The following is a 26,893-nucleotide window of genomic DNA, read 5'->3' on the forward strand; positions in this document are numbered from 1 at the left end:
TCTCAATTCTGCTTTGCTCAAAGAGCACAGCACCTTTTCTTATGTGGGCATGCCATGCTGAGCAGCCCTGTGCCAGTGTCTCCTATATTGCACAATCAAATCCAAAGTTCTTGAGAGAGACTTGAGAGTGTTCTTGTATTGCTTCTTCTGGCTACCATGTGATTGCCTACCCCATATGAGTTCTCCACAAAATAGCCTTTTTGGCAAGCATACATTTTGCGTTCAAACAACCTGGCCAGCCCATTGGAGTTGTGTTCTCTGAAGCATAGTTTGAATGCTTGGCAGTTCAACTTGAGCAAGGACTTTAGTGTCTGGTACCTTATCCTGCCAGGTGATCCTCAGAATCTTCCTAAGACAGTTCAAATGGAAGTGATTCAGTTTCCTGGCATGCATTGGTAGACTGTCCATGTTTTCCAGGCATACAACAACGAGGTCAACACAACACTTCTGTAGACCTTCAGTTTGGTAATCAGTCTAATACCTCTTCTCTCCCAAACCTTTGTTCGGAGACTCCTAAACACTGAGCTAGCTCTGGCATCAACCTGCATGCATCAACCTCATTGTCAGTGTGGACATCCCTGGAAAGTATACTACCAAGGTAAGTGAACTTATCTACAGCATTCAAAACTTCTCCATTTGTTGTAATTGATAGTTCCATGTATGGATGGTGTGGTGGTAACTGATGGAGCACCTGTGTTTCCTTGGTGTTATTTATTAGGCCAAAATTAGCACAGGCAGCAGAGAATTGATCCATACTTTGTTGCATCTCAGCTTCAGAGGCTGCATTGAGTGCACAATCATCTGCAAACAGAAAATCATGCACCAACACTCCCTCCAGTTTGGTCTTGGCTTGTAGCCTTTTCAAATCAAAAAACTTACCATTAGTATGGTAGTTGACCTTGATGCTGTGTTCATCCTCATTGAAAGCATTTGAAAACATCATGCTAGAAAGCATGGGAATAAGCTGTTTCACTGCATTGGTGACTGGGAAGGCATGAGAGCATTGTCCACTATCCAAAACCCGGGCAAACACACCATCATGAAATTGATGTACAATACTGATGAACTTCTCCAGGCAGTCAAATTTTGACATAATTTTCCTAAGTTCTCACGACTTACTGTGTCAAAGGCCTTGATCAGGTCTACAAACATGTGTACAGACCTCTGTTCTGCTCCTGGCATTTCTCCTGGAGCTGTCAGGCAGAAAACACCATATTGATGTTCCTCAGCCCTTTCTGAGGTCACACTGGCTCTCAGGTATATGACCATTTTCCAGGTGAAGGATCAGCTTATTAAGGAGGACTCTAGCAAGAATTTTGCCAGCAATGACTAAAAGAGAGACCCCCTTGTTATTGTCGCAGTACAATCTATTCCCTTTACCTTTATAGAGATGGACAATGGAGGCATCCTTGAATTCCTGGAGGATAATTTCCACTTGCCATATAACCTGGAGAATTTCAGTCAGCTTTTGTATGAGCAATAGTGCCCCTAAAAAAAATGCTGATTGAAATAATTCCCAAACACTGGTAGGACTAGGAGCCTTCTAGTCATTTATGGCATTTTATTTATATATACGTGTGTGTGTACATGTATGCATGTGTATATATGTGTATTCTGTATATATGCACATAGTATATGTATATGTATGCATGTATGTATGTATGTATGTGGGCATCTAGGTAACATAATGGGTAGAGTATTGGGTCTGCAGTCCGGAAGACCTGTGTTCAAATCCAACCTCAGACACGAACTAGCTGTGTGACCCTGGACACATCACTTAACCCTTTTTGCCTTGATTTCCTCATCTATAAAATGAGCTGGAGAAGGAAATGACAAACCACTCCAGTATCTTTGCCAAAAAAAAAACCAAAATGGGGTCACAAAGACTTAGACAAGACTGAAAAATGACTGAACAAAAAAAGAACACATACACATGTATGTGTATGTATGTATGTATATGTATGTATATGTATGTATGTATATGTACATATAGTTGTTTCTACAAACACACACACACATACATACACATGTCCACTATGATTATTAACAACCCAAACCATGGGCTCCTTGCTATCTATGTCCAATCAATCAGCGTTTATTTTTTATTGTAGGTCAGGCCCTAGGCTAAGGTGAGAGCTTACATTATTTTGAAGAGGCAACATTTACACCTAAAATACAATAAAATATAAAGTCAATATGAAGTGATTTTGAGGGGTGGGGAGGAAGGAGGTGCAGGGTACCAGCAGCTGGGGAAGCCAGGAGAGGCTTCTGTTTTAAATGAAGTGATCACTTCTCAAAGGTGGAGGTGAAGCTCCTTGGGCTTCTGACTGTAAGTCCAGAAGGGAAAGAGAATTCCAGACAGGCCAAACAGCCAGTGCAAGAGTACCAGAAGGTAGCAGGGGATGTTTTGTGGCAACCAATGATTCTCTGCATATTCAGTGTGAAAATGCTAAACAGCCAGCTTTCCATAATCTGCATGATAGAAGGTTGATGATGGCAGTGAATAAAACAACCAATATTGATCTTATTGGCTTTGGAACACACTGTTAGGAACAGTTTAGACCTTGGAGGTTGTTCAGTCAACCCTCTTATGTTATAGTTCAGGAAAAGAGGCCCAGAGAGGTTAACTGACTTTTCCATAGTCACACAGGAATAACCAACAGAACTGAGCTTCTCTGATTCTAATTTCTCACTCTCTAAAAATGGCCTCCCATTCCTTTAGCATATAAGATTTACAAAGCACTCTACGTACATTCAGCTCTGTAGATTCTGCAAGTTTTTATTAATTATGCTTATCTGACAGAAAGGTAAAGAAAGGCTCAGAGAGGTTTAATGAATCCCTCATAGACATACAGCTAATTGATGTCCGAGTCATACCATGTGGTTGCTTTGCACTGGTATCATCCACCCTTGGTTTTTTTTTTTCCTCATGGTTGATTTTAAAATGAGTTGGCATGATTCAGCTGACAACAGTTCATGGGTCCTGGGAAAGTGCTGAATGGGAAAGGAAAACCAGCCTGGGCTTAAACATTGAGGAGAACTCACTGGGGAAATGTACTGCAAATAGATTATTGAGAATTAGTTACATGTAGAGGTGAAAAAGCCATTCCTCCAGTCAGTGGAGTTCCATGGTCTTAGCCGGGGTGGGGAACCTGTGGCCTCAAGGCCACATGTAGTCTTCTAGGTTCTCAGGTGAGGTCTTTTGATTGAGTCCAAGTTTTACAGAACAAATCCTTTTATTAAGGGAATTTCTTCTGTGAAGTTTGGATTCAGTCAAAGGGCTGAACTTGAGGACCTAGAGGGCCCCATGTTACCCACCCCTGGAGCGGTTTCCATGCCTATGGGTGCCCTTCCATACACATGCAGGCATGATGGATAGTAGGTGACTGTGGATTTTGAAGTCTCTGGTTTTTCTTCTTTGCTGGTAACTAGGTTATACCAGCTGCAAGAACATCATGCCCAAGTAGATGGGTTAATTTCTCATCTATGACATAGAGCTAGGAAAGATCTTTGAGTTCTATCTAGTTCAACCCCTTCCTATCTCAATCAAGCAGCCTGAAGTCCAGAGAAATTAAGAAACCTGCCAAGGTCACATAAGGCGTAAAGGCATTTATTCATTTGCCATTCAGTCATTCGTTTCATTTGTGTCTGACTCTTTGTGACCCGTTTGTGTTTTTCTTGGCCAAGATACTGGAGTAGTTTGCCATTTCCTTCTCCAACTCATTTTACAGATGAGAGAACCGAAATAAACAGGATGAAGAGACTTGCTCAGGATCACACAGCTAGATAAGTGTCTATGGCTGGATTTGAATTCAGGGAGATGAGTCTTCCTAACTCCAGATCTAGTGCTCTATGCACTATGTCACCTAGCTGTCCCTTCATTCATTTAACAAACATTTAATAAGCTCCCCCTTTATGCTAGGCATTGGGGATACAAAGGCAAAATGAAAGTCCCTGCTCTCAAGGGGTTTGTAATTCTATGCTAGACCCAAGATCTGAACAAACCCAGGTCCTCTGAATCCATATCTAGGGTTTCCTCTGACACCTCCTAGCTGTGTGACCCTGGTAAGTCACTTAATTTTTCAATGGCCCAGATAACTCTCTAAGACTGTAAGTTGCAGAGCGTGTGCTAGTTTGCATTAGTAGAGAGAGTTTCCTTATCATGAGCTCCCCCCATTAATGAAATTGCAGGTATAAGTAAACTGATGATGATAAAGATAATGGCAATTTCTACTGGCATAGTACTCTACAGTTTGCAGAGCATTTTAGCATTCACTGGAAAAGTAGCTCAGCATAAGAAAAAGATCACACAGCTAGTAAGGAGCAAAGCCTGGACTTGAATGCAGGAACGTTGATTCCTCAGTCAGTCCTCTGTCCACTACACTGTGCTATCTCAGCCCAGAGGGCATTTTAGGAGAATGAGTATAGGGGGAGCCTTACTAGACTTTAATATAACTGGTAAGAAAAAAAAGGAAAGTGAATGCTTTGTAGCTAGATAGAGCATTGTCCTTGAAGTCAGGAAGACCAAGTTTCTAGTCCCATCTCTGACACATCGTAGCTGTGTGACCACAGATAAGTCACTTCATCTCTCAGTGCTCCAAGTGTCTCTCTGAATCTAGAAGTTATTGAGTAGGAATTGATGGAGGGAGTTTTTATGTTGGAAGCTCCTTTCACTGATAAAATCATAGGCCTGGACCAGAAAAAAAAAATAACCCAGCATGAAAGGTTGTTGTGAGGATCAGTTGAGATTATACAATCAAAGTACCTTGTGAACTTGAAAGTCTTACATCATGTCAGTTAAGACAAGTATTCTCACACCACAGGGTACTTTCAGTATATTACAATTATAGATATAGAACTAGAAAAATCCTGAAAAGCCAACTAGTCCAACTCCCTTGTTCTATGAGGAAGGGAACTGAGCTCCAGGGACGATAAGTAATTTGTTCAAGGTCATGCAGTGACCAAGGTGTCCAAGGTGAGATTTGAACCCAGGTCCTCTGACTCCAGAATCAATACTGTGACACTTATGAGTTCTAGTTAGAAAACACTTGAATTTGGGAGTCAAGAGACTTGGTTTCTGAAGCGACTTCTGCCACTCACCAGTCGTGTAACCTTAGACAAATCACTTAACTTTTCCATGGATCAGTTTCCTTATCTGTCAAATGGGATACTGTCAGATAGGATCCAGAATCTTATGTTCCTTTCCTGAATTTGGATAGAACTTATTTGCAAAACTTTAAAGATCTGGGGTGTTGAGAAGAGGGTGGCTGCTTGTGGAAGGTGGCTTTGCTTCCTCTCATTCTGAAGACTCTTGAACCAACTACAATGTCAACAGACAATGACGTTTCCCTTTCCACTTATGATGAGAGTTCGGGATCAAAATTTGCCCAAAAAGCTAAAGAGGCACCATTTGTCCCAGTTGGAATAGCAGCCTTTGCAGCTATTGCTGCAATGGATTATATAAACTGAAAAGCAGAGGGAACACTAAAATGTCTGTCCACCTGATTCACATGCATGTGGGAGCCCAAGGCTTGGTAGTAGGAGCAATGAGGGTTGGTATGTTGTACTCCGTGTATCAGGAATACTGGGCAAAACCCAAACCTTAGGAGGAAAGATGTTGTCTTCCTGTTGATGTTTTAGAGATAGATACCTCAAATTGAGGTAATTTGCTTATGTTTTAAAATAAATCGTTTAGGGATATGTGATTCTAAAAAGCAGCACAGACAATCGATGTCAGACAGCCAATCATGATGTTTTAAAGATTGGCTTTTTTTTCCTGGAAGCTTTAGTTTCCTGGGTGATTCAAGGTACACCGTTTGGTTTCCAAGAGTTAGTTAGGGTAGCTAAGTTTAGTACAAAAGGAACTGGTCATTGAAGCTTACTTGGGTAATAAATTATATTCATATTCCTCAAATCTCAAAAGCGACTAAAAAAATGAGAGGGCCAAGACTCACATAGCTCCTATTGCTTTAAGATGGGGCATATTTGGGGATATAATATGGAAAGCTGCTTTAACACAATTCAGGAAGTACTTCCTTATTTTGTAGAATGGCGAAAACTTCAGCATCTAGGGCTGCCTGACTTTGACTAGGGCCAAAAGAACATCTGTAAGAAAAGCATGAAATAAAATATTACAGCATGGTTTTTGTTCCCTACCCTCACCATAGACAACTTGCTTGTATTTAAGATGAGTCTCGAACAGTTGTTAACCAGGCTACTTAACACAGTAGTATTTATTATAAAGTTAGTAAAAGATGAGAATAACATAAAGGGTATGGCTTAGTGATATTTTTTACTGCTACCATATTGAAATTTTTTAAAATGCCATCTCTTTAATATATATTTGAAGTGCTTATTCAGCAGTAAAGATAGAGAACTTTGAAAAAAAATGAAGATCTGTGGGGTATCTTTGTGAATACTAGTGAAGGGGAATTTATAATGGAAAATTGTCCTTGATACTCCTGCTACGGTATGCATATTTTTCTCTTGGGGTGGAGGGGCAGGAAAGATGGAAACGAAGGAGTGCATGGATAAGCAGTCAATGATTATTGAGGAATTTGTGGGTGGAGTACCAAGGCCCAACTGGCTACTGGTAGTCATTTCTAATTTATCCAGGGTGTTTCGTGGATTTTTGAAGAGATCAATAGGGCAAAGTCCAGGGAACTGGCCCAGCATGAAAATGGGGGGAGGAGGAGAAGACAGAGTGATTCCTAGGTAGGGGGGTGGATAGGATAGGAATATGAGTCTGAAGGTCAGGACAGAAGTATTTTGAACCAGACTTTGGGAGAAAAACCAGGGTCTTCTCAGGATAGAATAAATTTTAGAATTTTACAAGACACCCTGGTATTAGTCTAGGCATTCAATGATTTTCACTGGCATCCTAAGATTCCTTGTTCTACATTGTATTGTTTAGAGATCATTTTTTCTTACTGAATAAATTTCCAGTAGTAAGAGGGCAAGACACCCTTTGCTCAGGGCAGGTAGACATGGGGTTCAGAATTCGGTACTTCAGGGAAGTTGAGTGTTTTGGCTTGGTCCTGGGGCTCTTGTCTTCTTAATCACTAATTTAACAACTAGCATATGTTTCCTAGGACTGTTAGCTAACTGATTCTTGTCTTTTCAGATAGATTGCCACTCCCAGAAGGCAGAATTCATGTCTTAGTTTGCTTTGGGATCTCTCCCAGCATCTGGCAAAGGGCCAGGCACATAGTAGGTGCTGAATGTTGCTGCTGTTTTTGATGTTGATGTTTGCCCTTCATCCTCAAAGAGGATCATGATATCAGGAAAATAATGCTATCCAGGACTTGAAAGTGAATTGGATTTAAGTGAGGGAGAGCTGTGCAAGGTTACCAGCCTCACTTTCTCCTCCAGAGCCGTCTGGGTCCGGTGGCCTGATATTCACCAGAATGACAGGAGATGCTGTCATTATATCTACATATATATATATATATACACATACATACATACATGCTGAAGGAATCCCTCCTTGACATACCTCAAGGAGATATAGTGAGACCAGAAGCATCATTCCTCTATCCTCTCCTGTTCCAATCAACTCTAGTGAGTATTATATCGCTAGATACACATCTAGTGAGTATTCCAGGAGCCAGTATTATAGGTAAACACTGGTTTACTGTTACTTCCCATAAGCAAGTCATTACACCTCTCCACTTTTCAATATCTGCTTCTGTAAAATGTAGGGATTGGAGTAGATGATCTCTGGAAGCCTCTTCTAACTCTGAATTTATTATCTTATGATTTCTTATTGCTCTGGATTTCATGGCTGAACTTAGCCTGCATGGTTCCAGAGAGCAGAATTAGAACTGATAAATTGCAGAAGTCAGCTACTGACCCATTATATGAATAAACTTTCTAGCAAGTAGGGGTATCTAACCACAGAACTAGTTAATTCATAAGGTTTCCTATCACTGGAGGGTACAGAAGAGTCTTCTCCAAGCCTTAGGTCTTGCTGACTGGGGATCAGCTTCCCCTTGGGATCCTTGTGAATGACACAAGATTGCTTCCTTCTACCACCTTCACAAGCACCATTGGTCTTCTAACTCCAACTGGTGGTTTGGGGTCTCCAGTTGGCTTTATCTCTGAGCCTGTTGATGTCTTGGGTTGGAGAACTGACAACTAATCCTGAATCACAGTTTCTTTTCTTTCTGGCTGCTCTTGCTGTCTATAATCTCTTTCTCTTACTCCTATCATCCTACTCTCTAGATGACAAGAGTGTTCACTACGGTTACTTAAAAGGCAAAAGAAGAGTATGCAGAAAGATCAAGAAAGGGATTGAAAAGTTATCGAGAGTCTTTCCTTGAGGGCTGAAATGTGAAGAAAGCTTTTGAAGTGTGAAGTATAGAAGTATATAAATAATACAAATGTATAAACTAGATATACACACACGTATGTATATATACATATGTACACACATACACTGTATCTATATGTATTTATATATAAATACATAAATATATAAAGCATATACCTATTCATCCGTCCGTCTATCTGTCTAATCTATCTATCTACCTAATCTCCTCAGAAAAGTGGCCCTGCGATGAAAAAGTTCCATTCCTACACTATCACCAACATTTTGGCATTCACCGTGGATATCAAACCCAACAGACATTAGATCGGGCAAACTGGAACACTATCTGGGCATCCGTGTGGCCAAGGTCAGCAAGGATAGTGGAGAAATGAAGGGCTAAATCTAACTTGCTAACATTTATAGAGTGTTTACTGTGTGCCCGGCATTGTGCTAAGTACTTTATAATTATCATCTAATTTGATCCTCACAATAACCCAACAAAGTTAGAGCTATTATTTTAGCCATTTTACAGATTAGGAAACTGAGGCAAACAGAGGTTAAGTGACTTGCCCAGAATCATCTATCTATCCATCTATCTGTCTACCTATCTGTCCATCTATGTATCGACCTACATATTTATCTATCTGTGTATGTATACACACATGTCTATACATAGCACTACATACATACACACATACACACAAAGTTTACAAAGTATTATCTACCTAAATATACACATACGCTATGTATATGCAGCTTTGGCACTAGATTACATGCAAAAATATAAAATGATGCTTTAGGAGACATTTACATGGCACTTAAAAGTTATATTATAAATATAGCTATGTATTATAAGTACTGCATAAAATATAATACTTTATATATAATCTTGTACTGTGTAAACTTTAAAATACTCTATAGTATATGATATTTTATATATAACACAGTGCTTTGTAATATATAATATTGTTTGTATAATATAATATATGCTTTATAAACTTTAAAGTGCTGTATATGATATATTAAATATAGTGCTTTCAAACTTTAAAGCGCTGCATAAGGGTCATCTGTTGTAGACCCTCCTTTTACAGATGACAAAACTGAGGCCCGGAGAGGGGAGCTAACCTGTCTCAGGCAGTAAACAGCGAAATTTGGGCTCTCTGACTTTTATTGTGGTGTGGGTTCTGCTAAGCTGTTATACCTTCCCTCTACATAAAGAGACTAAGCTCCTGAGAGGGGAAGCTGCACGGTTCCAGGTACACCACTAGCTGTGGCTGGGCCCAAAATAGGATCCAGGACTCTGACGGCCTGCTTATTCCCTCCAGCTTCACTTCTCCTTTCTTTCTTCCCCATCAGGGGCTAAGTTTCTGGGTCAGTGTTGGGGTAGGGAGAGTCTTGAATCAACCTTGCATGCGTAGACTGGGTGAACTTCAGGGAGTGAAGAATGCATGTGTGTGTGTGTATGTGTGTGTGTGTGTGTGTGTGTGTGTGTGTGGTACTGGATGTACAGAAGTGTGCCTACCTGTGTGGGGTGGGGGAAAGGTGAACAGTTTGGAGTCGCTTGCATACGGACAATTTCAATGTGGAAAAATTCCTAGAAGAACATAGTTATGAGGTAAGCAGGAGAGCTGGGGGATAATACCATCTCTAGGCCTATCCGTTGGCCTTAGCTTAGCTGTGGGGAGGGTCCCAGAGCCCAGCAAAGACGCTAGAGTCAGCTGTGTATAGAGAGGAACTTGAACCCTTTATACTTCAAGGGTGTAGGGTGGGGTGCAGCTAGGAACTGACCTCCTGGAAGTCGTGCCTGGTGACCTGACAGAGACGAAGGAGTAATATAAAGCTAAAAGGAACCTCAGAGGTCATCTTTTCCATCCTTCTTCCCCCCTCCCCCCCCAATTTTACCGATGATGAAACTGGAACTCAGAGACGTCAAGTGATTTGACTAAGGTTACACAGGTAATAAATATCAGAGATGGAATTCGAACCTAGGTCCCGTGACTTGAGTCAGTATTCTTCCATTAACTGGAGGTCTGGATCCTTCAGGATCAGATCTCAGGACCCTTATTGTTGCTGATGAGGTGGGGGTGGGGACCTTGCTGGAGCTGGGTAGGTGGAGGCTAAGAAATCCAGTCCTAGCAGAACACCTGGATACAGTAGAAAGAACTTTACATAGGGAGCTGGGACTCTGTGCTCAAGTCCTTGTTCTCTTGTGATCTTGCACAAGCCATTTCCTTTTCGTGTGCTTTACATTCATTATCTGTAAAAAGAGGGTGTCACAGCAGATGCACTCAGAGGTCTCTTCCGGGTCTACTTGCAATGCCTCCTCATAGTGTGGTTGTGACTTTGCACTTTGCAAAATACAGTGGAAATGTGAGTTACCATCAAGTATTATTACTAGCTAGGTGATCTTGGGCAAGTCACGTAACAGAAGCCCCTGTAAAATAGAGATAATAACATTTCTCTTATCCACCTTTCAGGATTCTTATGGGAAAAGTGCTTTACAAGGATACTCATTATTATTAGCCTTTTCATTTTTAGCATCCAAGCGGTTAGCCTGGTCCTTTGCATTTGTGTGGACAACCCTGTTGATATAACTCACAGTCAATCTGATTCCGATCAATAGGGCTTCCCCAAAGCTAAGAGGAAGTGAACAGATGGGACCAGTTGGCGAAGCCAAAAGGAAAAAGACCCAGGGAATTGGGAGTCACGTGCTTTCAGCTGGCCAGTGTGCCCATTGGAGGGTGTCTCTTTAAGAGCCCAAGACAGGTGTGGGTCCAGACTTCATACGGTTTCAGTTTTGGCAGCATCCAGTGCCCCGCTGGCAGCCTCCAGGGGAGGCAGGGACAATACCTTCGGAGTTCAGGGAGCTGGAATGGTAACGGGGCAGTGCCCCTGAAGGTGAAAACAGAGAAAAGAAGAGACAAGAGTGAGTTCAACTTCTCTGGGATCTCCTAGAACAGGGCATTAGCTATACCAGGACTCTTAGGAATAGGGGGCTGAGAGATGAACAGGTCTGGTGGAAGGAGTGGGCAGTTTCAACCCCCAAAGAGTGGGAGTAGGCTTGGGAGGCATGTATGAGGGTAGCCCAGGTGATGAAGATCTGTGAGGGGGGTTCAGTGAGGACAATGTCCAGTCCCCTCCACCCCCTGCCCCAATCATTTGTCCCTTAATAGAGGTAGCAGAGGGAAATGGGTGCTCAGGACTTCTCTACTATGTTAGAAGATTCTATGTTCGGTTTCGGTGGTTTTCAGGGTACACTTGTGACATACTTACGTTCCCTCCCCAAGACCCCAGTATAGCGTAGACTTCCCCCCACCTTTTCTGCGTCTATGACATTCCACTCAATTAGAAATCCCCAACCTTGTTCTATCATTCCTTATAGATACCAGGAGCCAAGCATCCTGATGTAATGAAAAGGATCCGTAATAGTAGTCTTGAAATCAAAAGACTTGGGTTCGAGTCTCCATGCTGCAATTTACCAGTTGTGTAACATGGGACAAGTTATTTTATTCCTCTGAGGCTTGGTTTCTTTATGTGTAATATGGGAATAATATTTCACTACCCCTTAGTATTGTGATGATCCGACAGTATGAGGTTAGCTGAGTGCTTTGTTAACCGTAAAGCACAATGCGAACACAAACTACCATCACATGGAGATAGAGTGCAGTGGGATGAACACTCAATTTGTAGTCTAAAGATCTGAGTTCAAATCCCAGCTTGGCTTTACTGTTGTTCTTGTTCACTCATTTTTCAGTTATGTCCAACTCTTGGTGACCGTACTTGGGGTTTTCTTAGCCAAGATACTGGAGTGGTTTGCCATTTGCTTCTCCAGCTCATTTTATAGATGAGGAAAGTGAAGCCAACAGGGTTAAGTGACTTGCCCAGGGTCACATAGCTCAAACTTACTAGTTATGTGATACTGGGAAAATATCTTAACCCATCTGAGCTTCTTTCATCATTTGCAAAATGGAGAGAATGATACCCGCATTCTCAACCTCATACAAGTGGGAGGGTCGAATGAGACAATAGCGTAATATCTGTAATGTTTTGAATCACTTAGGCAAGCTCTTACAGAGTGGTCCAGCGGAATGAGCACCAACAGGTCAGAGGACATGGCTTCACACCTGGCCTCTGATGCTTGGTACCTGAATAACTTTGGCTACATTCTTTAACCTTCTTTTCTTTCTTTGTACATGAACAGCTTGTGCTAGTTGACCTCTAAGGCCCCTTCCAACTGGGATCTTTGACTGTGGCAGTATTCTCTGCCACCTCCCTATGGATGGAGAAATTCAGGTCTGGAGAGCGACTGGCCTCAGGTCCTACTGCAAGGACAAACAGTACTATTTTCTAATTGGCCGTTGGCATTTCTAGACCATTTGAGGACCTACTGGGTCTCTGGGCTTTACAACTTAGGAGTTAATTGTTTTGGTTTTTTGGGAGTTAATTGTTTTGTTTTGTAAATTTTCCTGAGGGTAGAGGAAGGCAGTATTTGATTTGCTGCGTGCTTCCCAGAGAGGGTAAGATCCTTGAGGACAGACACTGTTTTGTTTTGATCTTTGCGTCCTTACTGACCAGCACCGTGCTTGGCACATAGTAAATTCTTTTAAAAACAAAGTGTGTTGAGTTGAATTAAATGGAAATGATTGACTGCATCATGCCCTTCCCCACTAAGAGGCATAGATGGCAAATTCCATATCACATATGGTTTTCCTTGGGGTCCCAGGGAGGATGAAGGAAGAGCCACATTCAAGCCCATTGCTGCCACTACATGTGAAGGAGCAAGACACTAAGCAGGAGGGGGATGGGCAGGAGCTGGCCCACCCTGGGGCTTTGGATCTCTTGGTCTGTTTCATTGGGAGCCAGGGACAAAGAAGAGGGAAGAAAGAGGCCTCAATCTCCAGGTCAGATTGGATCTGGCCAGTCTCCTTTGCTGCCAGATGTCTTGTTTGTTTGGGGTTTATTTTTTTCAGAGCCATAACTGTTGCTAGTCTGGCTCAAGTTGCTCGGAACTCAGTTTGCACAAACCCTTTACAGGTCACTTTCTCCCTTGACAAGGGAAGTTTTGGGTTCCCCCAACCCTGTAGGGGGACTTCTCACAAGCATGCCTAGAGGCACGTATCAGGGAAGGAGGGAGGAATGGGGGAAGTCTAGGTCAAATATAACTTAAAGTTCTACCTTTCATTCTATAACTCTTCCTCTTTCTCCCTGGAAATAAAGTACAGTGAAAAGAGCAGTGGCCAAAGATCTAAGATCTAATATTTGCCCCCTGAACAGTCCCTTCCTCCTCAACCAGCTGTATGTGAACTGGGTTGCATCACTTAATATCCATCTGTAAAGTGGCAATGATAATGCCCTATCTGCTTTAATTAAAGAGCTGAACTAGCTGTTCACTTTAGCACTTTGAACTATTTAGTGGTAGAGCTGCTCTTTCCATTCTTCCATAAGTGCTTCTAAAGGGTAGAGGGAAGCTGAATCTCTGCATTACTGCCACTGAGGAAAGGTTGCTCTGGTAGGGTCTACCATCAGCAAAACCAAAACTAAGGTGGGGTAATTGGGGATTGTTTTAGGGCATCAATATTTGATGCTCCCTCTTGCTGGTCCTCTGGTCAGTTGTTCGTATGCTTTTGTGGTTGCTCCTGTTGCTGTCTCAAAACTTCCAAGGCTTGCCTTTTTCTACAACTGTAGCCTCTGCCATGTCCACTTCCTCCTACAATTTGGAGGGGTCAAGAGTTAGGAGTCAGAGGTTGTTAGCTGTGTCATGGTCATCTGAGTCCTCCTTTCTGGGGGAATGGGCTGCCCCCACTTCTGTCACAAGAACACCTGACCAGAGACAGATCATGTAGCTTCTGGACCTGGGAACCTCTACTGCGCCTTTGTAATAGTGACACAGGAATGTTTTAGCTAAGGTGGGCTCCCTCAGCCTTCTGAACTTTAAGTGACCACCTTCCAACCCACATTTAAGTGAAATTGTACCACGTGTCCAGAATTCCTAGTTATACCTCTGTCCATCGGGCAGCTTATGAATGCTTAAGTAGGTGGTAAATCAAATCAAATTATCATAGCAGCAACTCCCTAATGTTCTTCCTCTACCTGGGCTGCTGCTCTGAGGCGGCCAGATGCAGAGTCTCTCTAGCTTCTCAAATGAGATTTTCTCCAAATCAGAAGTATGAAATTTGAGAGATGGAAATGACTTCACCCTCTACCTAGTCCAATCCACATAGAAAAGGGAGCTCCATCGTGACATATCCAACAGGTGGCCCACCATCCAATGTCTGCTTGAGGATTTCCAAGTAGAGGAATCTACCCCCTCTAGACATAGCCCATAGCTCTAATTACCTGGGAGTTTTTCCAAATGTCATGCCTAAATCTGCACCTTTGCCATTTCCATGGATTGTTCCACTCTGGAACCAAATAAAATAAAGCTAATTCCTTTTCCATATGCCAACCATTTAGGTATGTTGACAACTATTATGTCTCCCATGAATATTCTCTTTTGAGCTAAGAACCACCAATTCCTTCAACTCGTTATCATAAGATATAGACTCAGGGCCCTTCAATCTGGTTAGAACCTTCTGGATTTCCTCCAGTTTATCAATACAGCACTCGAAGCTGAACTAATATTACAGATAGCATCTGATAAATAAAACATAGGCAACATGGCAGTCTACCTATTGCTGAAAGTGATGACTCTCTTAATTCAGCCCAAGAACACATTAGCTGTCACTGATTCCTATTGAGCTTGCAATCCACTAAAATCCCCAGATCTTTTTCAGAAGAACTGCTGCCTAATCAGGTCTCCCCTATCCTGGATGTGTGAAGTTAATTTTTGTTTTTAAACTCAAATATAACACTTTACATTTGTCCCTTTTGAATTTCATCTTACTCAACTCAGCCCAGTCTCTAGCCTGTCAATATCTTTTTCGAACCTGACTTGGTCATGCAGTGTGTTAACTATCCCTCCTAGCTTTGAGTCACTTGCATGTCAGATAAATGCACCATCCATACCTTTATCTAAGTCACTGGTTACACTTTATTGCCCTTAAGAAGCAACTGGGGTAGAATGGAGTGAGCTTCAGACTAACAAACAAGAAGCCTGGCTTCTAGTCCTAGCTTTGCTACTCAAATTTAAATATTAGAGCTAGAGAAGACCTTGGAGGTTGTCTAGGTTTTACAGAAACTGAGGTCCAGAGGGGTTAAATGAGTTATCAAGTCAGGTCTTCCAACTCTAAATATGGCACACTTTCTTTTTTTTTAACTGTATTAATTCATTTTTAGATTTTGACATTCATTTCCAGAAAATTTTGAGTTCCAATTTTTCTCTCCATCTCTCCCCTCTCCCCACACCATAACACCTTGCATTCTGATTATGCCTTCCCTAAATGTACCCTCTCTTCTATCACACCCCATCCTTCCCTTATTCCCATCTTCTCTCTTTTCTTGTAGGGCAAGATAAATTTCTGTACCCCATTACTTGTGTTTCTTATTTCCCAGTTATATGCAATAATAATTCCCAACATTCGTTTCTAATACTTTGAATTCCAACTTCTCTCCCTCCTCCCTCCCTACCCATCCCCACTGAGAAGGCAAGCAATTCAATACAGGCTATATATGTGTCATTTTGCAAAAGACTTCCATAGTAATCATGTTGTGTAATACTAACTCTATTGCCCTCTATCCTACCCTATCCCCCCCTTTTTTTATTCTCTCATTTGACCTTGTCCCTTTCCAAAAGTGTGTACTTCTAGTTACTCCCTTCTCCCATTTGCCCTCCCTTCTATCATCCCCCTCATCCCACTTGTCCCCTCCTCCCCTACTTTCCTGTAGTGTAAGATACATTTTCATACCAAATTTAGTGAGCATGTTATTCCCTCCTTAAGCCATATGTGAAGAAGGAAAGCTTCACTTTTCCCCTCTCACCTCCTCCCTTTTCTCCTCCATTGAAAAAGAGTTTTCTTATCTCTTTTATGAGTTATAGCCTGTCCTATTCCATTTCTCCCTTTCTCCTCCTAGTATTTTCCTCCCTCACCCCTTAATTTTTATTTTATTTTTTGTATGAATATCATCTCTTCTGATTCAACTCAACCTGTACTCTCTGTCTATATGTGTGTGTGTGTGTGTGTGTGTGTGTGTGTGTGTGTGTGTGTGTGTATAATCCCTCCACCTACCCAAATACTGAGAAAAATCTCAAGAGTTACAAATATTATCTTTCCATGTAGGAATGTAAACAGTTCAGCTTTAGAAAGTCTTTTCTGATTTCTCTTTCCTGTTTACCTTTTCATGCTTCTCTTGATTCTTGTGTTTGAAAGTCAAATTTTCTATTCAGTTCTGGTCTTTTCATCATGAATACTTGAAAGTCCTTTATTTCCTTGAATGACCATTTATTCCCTTGAACTATTATACTCAGTTCTGCTGGGTAGGTGATTCTTGGTTTTAATCCCAGTTCCTTTGACTTCTGGAATATCCTATTCCAAGCCCTTTGATGCCTTAATGTAGAAGCTGCCAGATCCTGTGTTTTCCTGATTGTATTTCCACAACACTCCAATTATTTCTTTCTAGCTGCTTGCAATATTTTCTCCTTGACCTGGAAACTCTGAAATTTGGCCACAATATTCCTAGGAGTTTCTCTTTTTGGGTGTCTTTCAGGAGATGATCAGTGAATTCTTTCAATATTTATTTTGCCCTCTGGTTCTAGAATATCAGGGCAATTTTCCTTGATAATTTCATGGAAGATAATGTCTAGGCTCTTTTTTTGATCATGGCTTTCAGGTAGTCCCACAATTTTTAAGTTGTCTCTCCTGGATCTATTTTTCAGGTCAGATGTTTTTCCAATGAGATGTTTCACATTATCTTCTATTTTTTTCAAACTTTTGGTTTTACTTTCTAACTTCCTGGTTTATCTCATAGTCATTAGCTTCCCTGAACTTGATTCTCTCTTTTAAAGAACCATTTTGTTCAGTGAACTTTTGAACCTTATTTTCCATTTGGCTAATTCTGTGTTTTAAAGCCTCCTCCTCCTCATTGGCTTTTTGGACCTCTTTTTCCAATTGAGTTAGCCTCTTTTTAAAGGTGTTATTTTCCTCAGCATTTTTTTGTTCTCCTTTAGCAGCTGACACACTTTTCAAGCTCTTCTATGGCTTGAACCCATTTCATATTCATTTTGGAGGAACTAGAGGCAGAGGCTTTGACTTCCTCTGACAGTATGCCTTGTTCTTCCTCATTTAAAAGTATGGAAAGAGATAACCTGTTCACCAAGAAAGTAACCTTCTATGGTCTTATTTTTTTTCCTTTTTTGGGCATTTTCCCAGCCAGTTACTTGACTTCTGAATCCTTTGTCAAGAGGAGGGTCCTAGTGCTCCTCCTTTCCCCAGTACCATGCTCAAGGCTGAGATTCAGATTAGCTACTCAACTCCCCCAGGGGCTTTGGGTGTGGGTGGGGCACCACTGAGGGCTGAGGTTCAAATCAGCTGCTCAATTCCACCAGAGACTTTAAGCTGAGCTTCCTGGACAATGGACCCAGGCTGCTTCAGTGTAGCCATTGCTGCCTGCCGCTGCTGCTCCCTGGGACCTGTGCTGGGGGAACCCTGTTCACCTCTCTCCCAGCTGGGAAAGCCTTCCCACACTGACCTTTGGAGCTTTCTTTGTCACTTGTGGGTTGAGGGATCTGGGACCCTCCTTGCTAGGAATTCTGCCCAGGAGGTCTGTTCAGATCCTGTTCCTCCCAGTGCTGGGTGGCCAGGGCTGGGCTCTACTCTGCTCAGCATCCCATGGGATAGACCTTTCCTGTTGGCCTTCCAGGTTACCTTTGGCTGAAAACCTCTTTCACTCTATTATTTTGTGGCTTCTGCTGCTCTGGAATTTGTTGAGAGTCATTTTTTACAGTATTTTGTGGGCTATGGGGGAAGTGCTAAATTATATGTATCATCTTGGCTCTGCCCATAGCAAACTTTCCTTTGAACCATATCGCTACTTGAAAGACCTTGAGCAAGTCATTTAACTTTTGTGGACTTCAACCTCTTCATCTGTATAAACCAAAGAGCCAATAAGTATTTATTAAGCTTCTAAATGGCACATTGGATAAAATACTGAGCTTTGAACCAGGAAGAGCTGTGTTCAAATCCAGCTGGAGACACTTAATAGGTGTGTGACCCTGGGCAAGTCATCTAACCTCTGTCTGCCTCAGCTTCCTCAACTATAAAATGGTATAATAATAGCACCTATATCCCAAGATTGTTATGAGATGATATTTGTAAAGCACTTAGTATGGTGTCTGGCAAATAGTAGGTGCAACATAATTGCTTATTTCCTTCCCTCCTCCTGTGCTAGGCACTGAGGATATAAGTACAACCAACAATAATAAACATTTTAGAAATTAAAGGTAATATCTCCATGATGCCTCACCTCCCTGAGCTCTGATTTTCCTCCTAACCTTCCCCCAAAACATATAATTCTTGCCTTCTTCATCACTTCATCCTGGTCAAAGCCAAGACTGGCAAAGTAGAGACCCTTACTCAATCTTTGTGGAGTGAGAAGTATAGGGGGAGTGGAAGAGAGAGGAAATTGCTCCCCAAAACCTTCTGTTGCCCTTTCAGTATCTAACAGGGAAGAGGCAAAGTTGGGCGTCTACTTTGGAGGCCAATATTCATGAGAAAGTCTATGAGCCTTGAAACTGCAAACATCCTCCTGACTGCTTAATATGCTGGTAAGCCAGGAGGAGGACCCACTTGGACCCTGGTTCTGCCACTAAACTACTGCACAACTCTAGGTAAACTGTTTTCCCTTCCTGAGAAAACAGTTTAACTACCTGAAAAATGAGGCCACTGGGCAACCGTCTCCAAGGTCTCTTCTGCTATTCTCTGCTGGTTTTCTAAGCACTTTCATGTAGAAAAGGACCAGGAGGGGCTGATTCTTCCCCTGGGGCTTAGACTCAAAGAGGTAAAATTCCTTAAGTCAGCATGGGACAGTGAAAAGATGACTGAGTCAGAATTTGAGCCTGATCCTCAGGTTCTCAATCTTTTTTCTCCTGTCCCCTCCTGGGAAGAATTGTGCAAATAGAATGAGTCAAAGTGTGTAAAACATTTTGTAATCATAAAATACTCTCTATATAATTGATTCATTTGATTTTCTTGGCAGAGATACTGAAATGGTTTGACATTTCCTTCTCCAGCTCATTTTACAAATGAGGAAACTGAGGCACAGTAAAGTGACTTGCCCAGTGTCACACAACTAGTTAATTGTCCAAGGCCTGATTTAAATTCAGGAAAATGAGTCTTCCTAACTCTAGGCCCAACACTCTATCCAATGTATGATCCAGCTGCTCTTATATACATACACACACATATGTATATACATACATACACATATATAAACACATATATATGCATGTAACTATATAAATATATCTGTATAATGTATATATAATAATATAGTGCAAGTAATTTTACATACTAAAGGCTGCTGCTGGCACAGTAGTAGATAGAGGTCCAGCCCTAGAGTCAGGAAGACCTGAGTTCAAGTCCAGTCTCAGATACTTACTAACTGTGTGACCTTGGGCAAGTCACTTAACCTGTTTGTCTCAGTTTCCTCAAATTCTGTAAAATGGGGCTGGTATAATGGCACCCACCTTGCAGTAACACATGAGATAATATTTGTAAAATACTTCGCACAGTGCCTGGTATATAGTTAGAGTTATATAAATGCTGATTACCTTCCCTTTCTTCCTCTTTTCCCAGGAGATATGAAAAGGAGATCAGACCTAAGGGTAGAAACTCTCACTTAGCAATGAAAATCACAAATTAAATCGTAACTTAAACTTTATAGCATTATATATATCCAAGAAGTCAAGGGAGTCTCCCAGGGTCACACCACAGGTATAGTAGAAAAGTGCTACTGGGCTATTTTTTCATCAAAAGACCTGAGTTTGAATCCAAGCTTGACCACATTCAAGGGGTATGCTCTTGGGCCTCTGTATTAAAAAAAAATGTTTATATGCATTATCCAAGGGGTTCTTTTTGCTCCCCTGAAGGAGAAGTTTCCTATGACAGTAGCGGCAGACTGCTTCTGGCTCACTGAAGAGCTGTTCTCGCCTCACTTCACTTCACCTCACCCCTCTGTTGTGGAGAACCTCCTCCCCATACTCTATTTCCCGGAATCCTGTTGAGATTCCAGAAATAGGTAAACTCTTACAGAAATTTTCTTAATCTTTCTCAAGTCATTTATAGATTCAGGGATTACTGGTCTCAGGTTACAGGTCACTCCTGATTTTAAACCATCCTCCCTATTCATAAATGAATAAGAAAGCCTTTGTTGGACCATATGTACTGGTATGGAACCTAGATAATGATTTCGTAACCTCACAGAGTCTGAGACTTCTGGTCACAGAACCTAGCCTGTTTTCCCTCCTCTAACTAAATTTCAAGTCCCTAAACTAGTTAGAGCAAGAAGGATAATCAATCTAGTGCTGGAAGAGTTTTCAGGTATAATCCTTGCCTCCTAAACTCTGAAGTCAACCCACTGCTACAACTTCTGTTCCTTCCGCCTTCCTCACCTCTAATTTCTGGACCCTCCTGGCTTTAGAGTGATTATCAGTAGTAACTGTTACTGTTTCCCTCCCAGTCTGATGACTTTCTTTTTCTTGGTCTCATTAAAGGGGTCATGCCCTGGCTACCTCTTAAACAGGCATATTCAATGAATGGGTGTTACTTTACCCTAAGTGAGTACCTGTAAAGGGCCCAAGGTCTCCCATTGCATCCTGGGCCATCTCCAGTCATCCTGATGAATATCAGGTCACTGGATTCAGATGACTCTGGAGGAGAAGTGGGGTTGGTGACCTGCACAGTCCTCCCTCACTCAAAACAAAGTCAAGTGCAAGTCATGTCATCATTTCTCTGATGGCATGGTCTGTTTTGGCATTGAAGGACAAACACAATCCAGCCCCATGATTTTACATATGAGGAACTTACCCAAGGTCACAAATGGGACTGGAACCCAGGCCCTGTAACTCCTAAGCCAGGGCTATTTCTACTGCAGCCCAATGACTCAACAATTCTAAGAAATTAGCTAGCCCAGGGGTTCTTAGCCTTTTTTTTTTTTTTTTTGCAGGAATCCCGTTAGCAGGTTAGTAAAACCTATAAACCCCTTCTCAAGATAATGTTTTAAATGCATAAAATGAGATACATGGGGTTATGAAGGAAATCAATTATACTGAAATAATTATCAACATATTTATTTGTGTGTTTTTTTCTTTGCTTATTTATTTATCTTTTGCAGAGTGGATATCCCCAACTCATCCCTGGCCTACTCATGGCCCTGATTCCACTTTTGATTGGCAGAAAAGCTTCGACCTGCTCCATTTTTAACCTGGGCCAGTTTGACCCTCTTTAGGCAGCTTGGTGCCCTCTTCTCCCCTCACGTTACTGGAGGCTCACATACTGGTGGCAGACAATTTGGGCACCTTACTCATTTTAGCCTTATCCACATGGCCAAAGTAACAAGTAACAAGAGATTGTTGTTGCTAAATAATTTCAGTTGTATCCAACTTTTTGTGATCCCATTTGGGATTTTCTTGGCAAAGATACTGGAGTGGTTTGCCATTTCCTCCTCTAGCTCATTTTACAGATGAGAAGCTAAGGCAAACAGTGTTAAGTGACTTGGTGTGGGATACACAGTTATTAAGTGTCTGAGGTAGAATCTGAACTCAGGTCTTCATGCCTTCAGGCCTGGTACTCTATCCACTGTGCCACTCAGTGACCCCAGCAAGGGATTAAAGGTATGCAACATGATAACCTGTGCAAAATATTTTTCAAAATAAATTCATATGCCCTAGCTTAATAACCTCTGATATTTGTTTATATGTGAATATACATTTATTTTTATATTTCAATATTTTTTAATATATTATTTATTTCTATACTTAATATATTATATAAAATTTATTATTATAAATATATTTATTTATATATTTGAGTTTTATATTTATATAATATATTGACATAATAATATATAAAAGAATATATTTTTATATATTTGAATTTTTCAGATTGCCATCATATTCATAATCTCTCAAAATGGGATGGATACAGATTTGGGTAAATTGGAGGGTAGGAAGTTTGATCCCCATTTGGCAGATGAAGAAACTGAGTGTCCAGTAACTTGCCCCAAGTCACATAGTTAGTGGCAAGGGTAAAGCAGGCATCCTGATTCCCCATTCTAAGTGTTTTCTTGTCAGACATTTCCCCATCCTCCCCTTACTGAAGTAAATTAGAAGCATACCTCCTCATATGACAGTACACTACCCCTAGGGGCCCTAAGCTTCGTAACATGGACAGACAGTGTGGTATAATGGAAGATGTGGTAGATTTGGAGTTAGAGGTCCTAGGTTCTTACCTGTATGACCTTGGGCAAATCATTTAACCTTCTTGGAACTCCATTTCCTTATCTATAAAATGAGGGGCTTGGTTGGACTAGATAACCACTAAGGACCCTTTCAGTTCTAAATCTACAATCTGCTAAAATGTCATAGACATTCTAGTGGCACAAAGGAAAATAGGGAGTAGTGTGTGTGTGTGTGTGTGTGTGTGTGTATGTGTGTGTGTGTGTGTGTGTGTGTGTGTGTGTGTGTGATAATTCAGAGTCCAGGACAGATTAACCACCCTCCCTCCTCCAACTCTTCCTACTCCTTGTCCTCAGTTTCCCCAAGTTTTTATCCCCAGATGTCTCTCAGCTTGCAGATTCTTGTGGTCTGGGGGAACTCTGAGTGAAGATGGAGAATACTTCCTGGGACTTAGTGTCCTAATACGGAAGGTCCCACCTGGACACAAGTGGGGAATGGAATCATCGTCTGAACGATGACTTCGTATATTTTGGGGGTTTTGACAAGGAGGTCTCTGCAGGAGTGAAGTTAGGACGTTTTCTGGCTGGGGCTGAGTGCCTTTTCTCCTAAGACTAGGGTAATGTGGCTCCTGCTGATGGGTCATTCCAGCTGCCTTGCCCTTCCAGCTGTGCATGGTCAGATCAGTTAATATGCAAGTATTTATTAGGTGTCTCCAAGGTGCCAGGCACTGTGCTAGGGGCCAAGTGTTCAAAGACAAAAGCTAAAATAATCCCTGTCCTTAAGGATCGTATATTCTATCACGGGAGACCTGATGCTTGCACCAAGGCTCCCGTCCTCAGCAAAACATAATGTGTAAGCCCCAAAGCGCACAGAATTACCTCGATGCTTTGTGCAAGAAGTCTGCTTCTAATCACAATGCCTGGTACCTTGTCAGCACTTAATAAATGCTTGCTGATTTGATGGATCCTGACTGTGCAAGCCCAAGAGAACCTACGGAACCTCTGTGCCTCAGTCCTCCCTTCTCCTATCCTACAATAATTGCTCAGTACGCCAGTTCCTGCTTGGCTGGAATATTAGGAGGATAATTTAAGAGGTGGAGGGCATGGGAAAATCATATCAGATTTGCAGTCTATTAAGTTATATAGTGTAAAGTTCACCCTTCAACTGTACATCTTTAACGGGCTGTTCCTTGGTTACTGTATAATCAGATCTTCCTCCCTCAATTCTACACCAAAACTACAGACCTATTTTTCCAGCTCCCTTGGTAGATGTCCCTTCTCCAAACTGGGTAGGGAAAAGTAATAAACACCATGGGTTTCCACCTTGTAGGAAAGGGGAATCAGCAAGACCTGCCCCAGCTGTTCTATATAGAACAGAATCCCCAGGATTAGTTAAATCTCACCCCACCCGCCTCTCCCTTGCTATGCAGGTATATTTTCTTAGCCCTCCAAGTCAAGGAGTTAATCATTGCCCTAGTGCAAAGAGTTTGGGATCAATTAACTGGTACAATTAGTGTCCAAAAGAGCCACTCCACTCCCCATTTGTTCTTCCCTCTCTCCTTCTCAAGAAAAAGGTCTTTATCTCAACAAGGAAATAAAATGTTTCCTTGATGGGAAATCCCCAAAGGGAAAAAAAACCAAGATGAGAAACAATTCTATTTGCCGATGGCCAACCTTAGCCCTCAGGAGGGCTGGGAAAGGCTCCTTATATTAAAGCGGGAGCCAGTAGACAATGCCAAGGGGACTATTTACTTCTGTCCGGTTTGGGGCCCTCCCTTCTCCCCTTGTTACCAATACCTTGGCAATCTCTTTATCTTTGTAGGACACCCAATACTAAAGGTAAGCCTGATCTCCTTCCTCTTTCATAACACTCACTTTTTTCCCCAACATTTTTCCCTTAACAAGCTAGTTCCCAATGCTGAGTTCAGGCAAAGTCCATAGGAATACCTGCTTCCTTTCTTCTTTGGATTGGGATCTGAAGGTTAAAGGAGGGGAGGGACTTGAGAGGGGCTTGAGTTCTGAATCTCTTCCTGGTGTAGTAATGGGTGTCCAGCCCCATGTGCCTCCACCCTTGAACCAACCATGGAAGAGAAGCTCATAGACGTAGAACAAGAAGGGACCTTAGAGGTCATGTAGGTTAATCTGATCATTTTACAGATGAGGAAACTGAGGCTCAGAGATGTAAAATTATTTTAGAGCTGGGATTCGAATACAGGTCCTCTAATTCAAAATCCCGAAGAGTTTCCATTATATGCCATGGATGGAAGAAATAGCTCAGTGGCAAAAGTACTGAACCTGGAGTCAAGATGACATGAGTTTACATCTGTCCTCAGGCGGTAGCTAGCTGTATAACCTTAGACAAGTCACTTAACCTCTGTCTGCCTCAGTTACCTCAACTGTAACATGGGGAAGATGAGAGCACCTACTTCCCAGGGATAGTGTGAGGATTAAATGAATTAATAAGGCAAGAAAGGGCATAGAGTTTATACAGCCCCTACTATGTGTCAGACACCGTTATTCCCTTCACTTCATGCTGCCTCTATAGATCTAGCCTGTGGCAATATCCACATTATATTCCATCTTATCCTGAGACCTGCTTTGTTTTCCTAGCTTCAGGCTGGCTCTGCAGCCTTTGGTGAATTACTGAACCCCTCTGGGCTTCACCATTGTGTGTAAAATGGGTCAACAGCCACCCAGATAGGAACCTACACTTCCTAGTGGTGTGATCCTAAGCAAGTCATTTAATCTCTCTGAGTCTCAATTTTCTTATCTGTAAAATGGGGATGAAGGATTAATAAGGATTCCCTTATTAAGCTCCTTTTCTCTTCCCCTTGTACCATAAATGACAATAATGTATACAAGGTACGTAAGTGACGAAGGTGAGATATGAACCCAGTTCCCTTGCGTCCAGAACCTACACTCTTTTGATTGTACCACGATACCTCCAGAGTTAGGAAGAGAGAAAACATATAAAGAGATACTTCATTGCTTCCGAAGGTCTGAGATTTCATCAATGTGCGTGCATCCTCTACCAACACAAGTAGCACCTGTCCCAGCTTTGGTCAGCAGTCTTCACGAGTTGCTGTGAACAAAATGATTTATCCCCTTGGTTGCCAGTCTGTTGGTGATGAGTTTCTGTTCTTTTAGCTAGATTGGTTCTCTGCTAATGAATACATAGCCTATCCCTGACCTACTTGTGGCCCCAAACTCTGCCTGGAAAAGCCCAGGTCAGTTTCATTCCCAAAGCATGTATTAAATGCATACTATGTGCTAGCCAGGACAACTAGATAGTGTAGTGGATGGGACACCAGAACTCTTCAAATCTGGCCTCAGACACTTACTAGCTGTGTGACCCTGGGCAAGTCACTTCACCCTGCTTGCCTCTGTTTCTTCTGTAAAATGAGCTGGAAAAAGAAATGGCAAACCACTCCAGTAATCTTGTCAGGAAAACACCAAATGGGGTCACAAAGAGTTGGACATGACTGAACAACAAAAATCTGGATAGTTAAGTATTAACCCAACATGTTATGTAAAGTGATTCGAGACTTCTACAAAGAAAAAGTGCTACAGAAATCTGATGGATTATTTGTAGTAATCAACAAACATTCATTAAGCACCTACTGTGTGCCAGGCCCTGTGCTAAGTAATGGGGATACAAATAAGAAAAAGAAAGTTAGTTCCTGCTCTCAAAGAGCTCACAAGCTAGTGAGGGGAGACAATATACAACAAAAAAAGAAGCAGGAAGGGAGAGAGGCAGGGAATGAGGAGATGACTGCTCTGACAGCCTTCCTTAAGTGCAGGTTCTGGGAGGAAATAACTATGTCACCACAGAAATACTCCTGACCTCTACTCAAACCCTCATTCCCTCTAGCAAAGATCTCTAAAATCAAGGGCATTTCCCAGTCTTGGAACAATTGTCTTCCAGGTTCTCCGATCAGAAGTGAAATCTTCGTAGCAGCTGCAATGGCTTTCTTCCTTGTCTGTCTGCTTGCTGTCCTCCCTGGTGAGTATGGAGAGACCTCTTTTCACCCCTGTGTCCTGGACACACTTTCCTTCCAATCTTGAAAGTATATATCACTGATTGGACATACTGGAGACACAAAGAGAAGCCCCTTTTCTCCTCCCCTTGTACCATAAATGGCATACCTGGAATGAACATTGCATACAGAAGAATTAATGGAGGACACAAAGATTTTCTCGGAGGGTGGGGATGGGGTAGTATGAAGAGGGTGGTTATGGTGGTAGGGTTTCAGAGCA

The 26,893-nt window shown here is 41.9% G+C and overlaps 1 protein-coding gene and 1 pseudogene across 3 annotated transcripts in view; both read left to right on the forward strand.

The window, feature by feature from the left end:
- The first annotated feature begins 531 nt into the window (after positions 1-531).
- Positions 532-26,893, forward strand: part of PIGR (polymeric immunoglobulin receptor) — a 41,240-nt gene continuing 14,878 nt past the window's right edge. The window contains exons 1-2 of one of the 3 annotated variants that reach the window (XM_072648006.1): positions 532-598; positions 26,562-26,639. In XM_072648006.1, the coding sequence (XP_072504107.1) occupies positions 547-598; positions 26,562-26,639 (130 nt within the window). In that variant the 5' untranslated portion in view covers positions 532-546. Of the gene's footprint in view, positions 599-11,085; positions 11,235-24,348; positions 24,476-26,561; positions 26,640-26,893 lie in introns of those variants that run through there. The other 2 variants (XM_072648007.1, XM_072648008.1) reach the window with 2 other exon arrangements.
- LOC140524140 (HIG1 domain family member 1A, mitochondrial pseudogene) lies at positions 5,326-5,606 on the forward strand (annotated as a pseudogene).

Source organism: Notamacropus eugenii, chromosome 2, assembly GCF_028372415.1.
Source record: "Notamacropus eugenii isolate mMacEug1 chromosome 2, mMacEug1.pri_v2, whole genome shotgun sequence".
In the NCBI taxonomy this organism is placed as follows: domain Eukaryota; kingdom Metazoa; phylum Chordata; class Mammalia; order Diprotodontia; family Macropodidae; genus Notamacropus; species Notamacropus eugenii.